The sequence below is a fragment of the Olea europaea genome, unplaced genomic scaffold (assembly GCF_002742605.1).
Source record: "Olea europaea var. sylvestris unplaced genomic scaffold, O_europaea_v1 scaffold2557, whole genome shotgun sequence".
NCBI lineage: Eukaryota > Viridiplantae > Streptophyta > Magnoliopsida > Lamiales > Oleaceae > Olea > Olea europaea.
The window spans coordinates 96096-103740 of NW_019243850.1; the positions used below are offsets into that span (position 1 = coordinate 96096).

Consider the following 7645-nt stretch of genomic DNA (forward strand, 5'->3'; position numbering starts at 1 on the left):
AGGATCGTGAATCATGTCTTGCAACCTTTCATTGAGAATATCTTGTGATTTATTTTGATGACATCTTGATTTATAGTCGATCATGACAAGACACTTTGATCACCTTGGACAAGCTTTCCTTACCATTCATTATAGAAAATTAGTATGCTCCTGTATCTAATGTTTAGTTCCCAATTTCTAAAAACCAGCTCTATATCTTTGACTCTTTTTTTTCTTGGTAGTGGAACTCTAGTAAGCAAGGCGAGCTCATCTCTTTGATAAGTACTGGTAAGATCATTGTAGACATAGGATAGAATTAAAGAATTTGTTTTTTCTTATCCATCAAGGGCTAAACAAGTGATCTTCCAAGGTATCGGTCTCAAGTTTGAAGCTTGAAGCTGGCAAAACAATATCATTTGTAGGATAGAGTGGTTCTATCATATTTACTGTTGCGGGATTAATTAAAAGATTATATGAGCTAATAAGGATCAGTTCTAATAGACCATCTACAACTTGAGAGAGTTGAGATTGCATATTGCATTAGTGAGTTAGAAACTAACTCTTTTCTCAGGAACCATGCATTAAAATATAATTTATGGAAACGAATATGGCACAATACTGAAATCAGAGACACTTCAACGTTTATGGAAAGGATCATATTTGGTATGTAGTATTGGGCATTATAATCAACACAATTATAGCTTCTTATTTTTCCTCAATGCTATCATATACTGTCCAATCATTTCTGCGGAACATGCATCTAGAGTGAAATATCCTACTCTCTTACAATGTACATTATCTGTCTCTGTCTCTTTTACTTTAATCTAGCTCAATGAAGGATGTATCAAACTTCCTACAGTTGGCAAGGAGTCTAGCTTTCAGTAGGAAAAAAGTAGAGGTTAGCGCTTGCTCAGGCAATTCTTAAGAATCCATCAATCCTCCTCTTGGAAGAGGCAACCAGTGTACTAGATAGTCTATTTGAGAACATTGTTTAAGAAGTAGAGGATATAATGATATCTGGTAGGACTTGCATAACTGTAGCTCTTCATTTATTTACAATACTGAAGGAAGATTGAATCATAGTGATTAAGAATGGAAAGATTGTGAAGAAAGGATCACACCAAGAACTACTTGCTATTGGAGATCATGGATTCTACTATTCATTAATTGAGTTACAATAGGCCAATCTTTAGTTATCGTGGTGAGTTATGCAGGGTTTGGTAAATATACTACTCTGTAACAAGTTTCGAAAACATATTACACATTGAGAAGAGTAATATTAGTTACATCAAAATGTCCTTCTGACATACTAATTCGGCATACGAGTTCTATACATTGAAGATGCATTTTGAACGTCTGTAATATGTTTTAAACTTTATTAATGTGTTTAAGTGCATGATATGTTTTAGAATTTTCCTTCTCTTGATATCCTATAATTCTACTGTTAGAGTTATGGGCATGACCCAAATTCTTTGATGAAGATAATTGAAAATTCTAATTAAAGAGCACATTAAGAATAATTCTATTTGGAATGCTTTTGGAATCCTATTCGAAGTCTATTGGCAAATTCTAGATGAAGTTATATTTGGAAGCCTTATTGGGGGTTGAAATTTTTGTTGGACTTAAAAATATCAAGATAAGAAAACTTTTAGGCGAATCTATAACACTATTTCTAGGGCTTGAATTGTTCCATATATATATTTGGTTCTACTCTACAATTTAGTTAAGAATTGCTGAAATTGTATTTTTTCTCTCAATTAGTTGTCAATTAATAAAATTACTTGGTTCCTATGCCAATCTTTCTTCTTACTTTAATCTTGTTTTCACATGTGTGATCAATACTTCATCTTGTACCATACTAATCTCCCCGTTTCCCAACAAGTTGTATCAAAGCTATTTTGCTTTCAATAAAGTAGTTTCAGATTTGGTCCGAATTATAGAAAATTGTATCAGAGCAAGGTTTGGATTTTGTTTGAGGTTTTTTGTTATCGATGGTAACCATGAAGTATGAAATTCTAATTTTGGATCATAGTACAAGATTTTTGTTTTGGCAAGTGAAGATGCAAGCTATATTGGCATAGATGAATTTGGATGATGCATCGGATTTGACAAGATGCCCACAACTTGGATAATAGAGAAGAAGAAACGGAAAGGTCAAAAGGCGCCCTCGCAGATTCATCCCCATCTATCTAACAACATTCCTTGGGAAGTTTTGGAGGAGAAGACAACTGTTGCATTGTGGCGAAGTTGAAGTAACTGCATATGACCAGAAGGCTGACTACATCTGAAGCAGAGACTATATTCTTATTACATGGCAAAAGGAGGATCTTTGGAAGATCATATGGCCGTGTTCAAGGAGATCGTTGCTGATTTGAAAATGTTAAAAGTAAAATATGATTAAGCGAACTGGGCCTTGATCTTGTTATGCTCACTACCTATTTCATTCTCATCATTCAGGGACACGATTTTGTAAAGCCGTGACACGCTCACCATTGAAGACGTGTATGATGCCTTGTTCTCTAAGGAAAGTATAAAGCATCTGGTTGGAGCTGAGTCTAGAGGTGAAGAAGCTCTTGTGGTTTATGGTGATCGGCTAATGGGTAAGTCAAGGTCGAATTACATTAATATAGTTTTTTTCTGGCAAGAATAAAAGGTACATCAAGAAAGATTGCGAGTAGTTTTAGAGAAAATGTAATTCAACTACAAATTATGGGTAGCAATCAAATACTTCGGACAAGACCAACATAGCTGAGGACTATTTGAATGATGGAGATCTCTTGATGATTTTTGATGTGAAATCCAAACCTAACGAGAAGTGGATTTTTAATATAGCTTGTGTGATCCATTTATGTCCTAATCGGGATTTGTTTGAAATATATGAAATGATGACGTAATGTGTCGTTGTCATGAGTAACAACAGATTTTCTTGGATAGCTGGTATTGATGGGGTTAGATTGAAGTTATTGAATGGAATAATTAGCACACTTGGTCAGGTTTGACATGTTCTAGATTTGAAGAATAATCACATCTTGCTAAGTATCCTCGATTTAAATGGCAATAAGTTCTCTGGAGGAGGTGGAGTCTTGAAGGTCCAAAAGGGTGTCCATATGGTACTGAAAGGACAGAAGAAGTCCCAATTATACATTTTGTAAGGTCACACAAAATCGATGAAGAATCATCAACACATGTTTAGTACCGTGGTTGATATACAGTTTATTACAACACTTTAGGATTTGGCTCTTGGCCATTATTGAAGAACACTAGTCGAATGAGTTTGAAGGATATGGGTAATTCCACTTTGCCAACACTGTCTGCAGTGCCATCGTGTTCAACTGCTAGGGAAGGACCTATTCAGGATAGGTACAGGGATGCTAATTTGGTTGCACATGCTTTTGAGGCTTTTAAATATGTCAAGACTAGCAAGGGTCTTTCGATGAAAGCATTGAGATTTGATTTTGCTATAGGATATGCTTCGACCCTGTTTGGTAAATCTTGAATTTCTTATGAGAATTTTGGGAACTTGTGTTTGGGTTCAGGTATCATTTGTGGATACTGTGGAAAAGAAAGAGCAAGAGTAATTTTTCATGAGTTGGTGAAGTTTGGTTCTGATTGAAAAATTCTATATATTTCACTATAGTCGAACTCATTTTTCCAGGTGGAGAAAGTTTTGAGCTTCTTTCGTTGCACCGAAATTCATGTCAAGGTATAGATTGTTGAAATTTGGGTGTGACCTAAATTCTTTGATGAAGATAATTGAGAGTTCTAATTAAAATGCACATAAAGAATAATTTTATTTGGAATGTTTTTGGAATCTTATTTGAGATCTATTGGCAAATTCTAGTTGAAGTTCTATTTGGAAACCTTATTGGGAGTTATAATTTTTTTTGAACTTAAAGAGATCAAGATAAGGAAACTTTTTTGTATTCTATTTCATCTATAACTCTACTTCTAAGGCTTAAATTGTTTCCTACATATATTTGTCTCTTTTCTACAATTTAGTTAAGAATTGCTTAATAGTATTTTTCTCTCCATTCATTGCCAGTTAATAAAATTACTCAGTGGTTCCTCTACCAATCTCTCTTCTTCTTTTAATCATCTTTTTGCTTGTGCGATCAATACTTCATATTGTGCCATACTAACATCCCCATTTCCCAACAAGTGGTATCAAAGTTGTTCTGCTTTCAATAAAGTAGTTTCAGATCTAGTCCGAATTCTGCCTACATATGCCGAAATGTCACAGAGTAAGTTCACAATCTCTTTCCAACTTTTGTAGTTTGTAACTGTTGTCCAGTGTTTAACAGTGGATTTCTACTCTATAAACTTGGACCCTTCTTCATCTTATTTTAGATATTACTATATTTAGGTTTCTTTATTAAGGGTACTTGAGAATATTTCCTTGTTTAGAGTTTTAAAGTTTCGGATTTTCGCACTTTATATTCTTTTCTTTGTAGCCACTTTCATATGATTGAATGATGTTTTCACATCTTGTTTAAATGAGGAAATACATGGAATTGATCCATTTAAGAAGGCCATTTTCCAAAATCGCCTCTAACCATTCAAAGGCTAAAATCTACCTAAAATACCCCCAACATTAAATTTATAACCAAGCTATCTTAATTTTAAAAGAGTTCAATTAAGCTCTCAAGTTATTATCTTTAATTTTTCCGCCTAGTAAAAAATTGGTATTAGAGCCTAGTAACGAAACTGAAGAATATATTATTTAAAATGAATAGAAAAGATAAAATGATTTTAGGAGAAGTTATACTAGAAACTAAAATTGATATAATTACTCAAGAAACTTTATAAGCTGAAAGAGAAATAGAACTATTAAAAATTTGTGATATGTGTGAATTAAATGAATTTACTAAGAAATTTGAAAAGATATATATCAAAGCATCTAAATCTATAAAAGAATGGAATCTATCAAAAGAAGATAAAAAAATTATTAAATAGATATTTTCTTAAATTACCTTGGCCATGGGGTCACAAGTTATTTGAAGATTATCAAATCTATTGGAGTAAAATTTAATGGGAAGACCCTAACCACAAAACTGATACTTTAGGAATGAGAACTTCATTCGCTAAAAGAAAAATCGCCGAATGGTGCAAAAAATCTATGTACCAACACCCATTTAGAAAACATGGTAAAAAGGCTAGTTTATATTGTTATGGAGAAATAACATCAGTACCACAATTTGGTTGTCACTGACCATCTAAAAAACCATATTGTAAAAAGAAATTTAAGAAATATCTAAAACCTCGGAAGAAAAATAAAGGATTTAAGAACCACAAAAATATTTTAAGAAGAAAAAACCTTGGAATAAGGAATATAACCAATATTAGAAGTCTTAGAAGAAATCTAAGAATTTTTTTTATAAAAAATGTAAATATTTTACCTGTAATGAATTAGGACATATATCTCCCAACTGTCCTAATAAAAATAAAAGAGAAAATGTTAAATCTATTAAATTAATGGAAGAAATTGAATATGATTCAGAATATGAGATAATTGAAGATTTAGATGAATTATCTGAAACAAACTCAATTTATGAGCTTGTTATTAAAGAAATTGAGGAATTTGATTATGAACAGATATATATGAATCAAGAAATTATTGATACCGTTGAAACTACCTTAGATAGTGAAGAAGGAACTTTACAAACTGTTATGTTTGATGAAGAAAGATATGGAGCTATAAACGAAAAATAGATATCTTTAAGAGATAAAGATGTTTTTATTAGACCAATACTACCTTGGTTTAACAAAACTATATACATTGCCAAATATGACGAAGTACCTATTAACATGGAAAATGTTAAGGGCAATACTACTATACCTTTAATTACAAGAGAATGGGTTAATAGAGAATTAGCAAATATTAAAAGATCCACTAGAGAAAGATTAAAGAATATAGTGATTGGAGGAATCCAAATCATGATTAAAGGATACTTTAGAGAGGGAATGGATATTCCTATACAAATATATTTAATGGATAACAGGATACTTCATGATCCTATGGACGCTCTATTAAGAGTTGTCTCTGGAAATCTTGTATATAAGAAAATTATATTTACTATAAGACTTGGATTTGCCATGTCTATATTAGATGAAAACTTAAGTTTAGGATCAAATTTATATCACAAAATTGATAGATTAAGTATGCCACCAAGAAGTAAAACTGTAACTTTACATTGTAAAGCTTTATATGCTTTTACTACTACACACCAAAAAGAAATCAATAAAATTTCAGGAGAATTCATAGAAATTCATGAAGACTTTAAAAACCTAGCACAATTTACATCACCAAGAATGCTAAGTGATTATAACATTTCGTTACCACAAGAGATATTACTTGATTTTCATCAACGATCTAGAAGAATAGACAGTAATGTAGGTAATCAAGGATTAACAAGTTTGAATACTTTTGGACAATTTGTTGTTAGAATGCCTAGTAGAAGAATAGAAAGAAGTATCAGTATTAGAGAAATCTCAAGCTCTAGTAGACCATCTACAACTAGAAATTACACAACTATACCTAGAAATAGTATTGATATTGATTTAAGAAAAAGTGAGGAAGATAATTTCTTTATATTAACAGAATATTTCAATAATCAAAATAACTATGAAAAAATCATAGCCCTTGTTAATACTGGAGCTTGTACTAGTCATATAAGAGCAGACTTAGTCGATCATTTAGTAGAAGAAAATCTTCCACAAGGAATAACTCTTACAAATTATCATGGAATTAAATATGAAATTAAAACATTTGTTAATCTTGAACTATGTTTTACTAACATAGAAGGAGAACAATTTAAGTTAAACCTTAAAATTATAGAAAAGGAAAGGATGCTAGCCCATATTAATTGGAATGACCTTTCTTGAAAAGATATCACCATTTGTTATTCAGAAAAACATACTGCAAATGACTGTTGAAAGTAAACAAAAAATGTTGCCTAGAGTTAATAAAAACAAAGAATTAATTTATATGATACAAGGAATTAGATCAATCAAAACTAGTATTTTGAGCCCATATATTGAGATAACTCTCAATTTACCGACTAGTGTATGATAAGATTTCATGCAATACTTGATACTGAATCAGGAATTTGCCTATGTAAAAGAAATGTGTTCCCAGAACACTATTATAAAAGAGACTATAAGAAAACAACTTACGGTCAAACAACTAGTGATATTGTTGAAATATATAAAGATTTTGTGGAAAATGTTCCTATTATTATTGGAAATAGAGATTGTTTTATTCCACAAATATTCGCTACAAATAAAATTGGATGTAATATCCTCTTAGGAGAAAATTTTATCTATACATCTAACCCTTTTACGCAAAATAAAGATAGTTTTGAATTTACTACACATTGTAATCACAAAATTAAAACATCCAAAATTTATAAAGCAATTGGAATTGCACATCATCTGATTAAGCATAAACCTAGACATCAGATTTTTGTAGGTAATCGTGGTCGATGTTATAGAGAAATCAATCAAAAACATAGAATTCCTATATTAAGAATTAACAAGTTAGAAGAAGAATTAGAAAATATTAAAATTGAACTAAAAGAATGTTATCATGAACATCCCTTAGCGAAATGGGACAAAGATAAACCTATGGCAACCATTGAATTAAAAAGTCCAGATGTTAAGTATCAGA

At 31.4% G+C, this 7645-nt stretch overlaps 1 protein-coding gene across 1 annotated transcript; it reads left to right on the top strand.

Moving 5' to 3' along the window:
- The first annotated feature begins 5784 nt into the window (after positions 1-5784).
- On the top strand, positions 5785-6861 carry LOC111382735. The gene has a single exon (XM_023006773.1). The coding sequence runs from the start codon at positions 5785-5787 to the stop codon at positions 6859-6861; it is 1077 nt and encodes a 358-aa protein (XP_022862541.1).
- The last annotated feature ends 784 nt before the right edge of the window (positions 6862-7645 follow it).

What these genes read in the sequence shown, in the direction of transcription:
- LOC111382735 (XM_023006773.1), top strand. Translation starts at nt 5,785, where the DNA reads ATGGAAAATGTTAAGGGCAATACTACTATACCTTTAATTACAAGAGAA.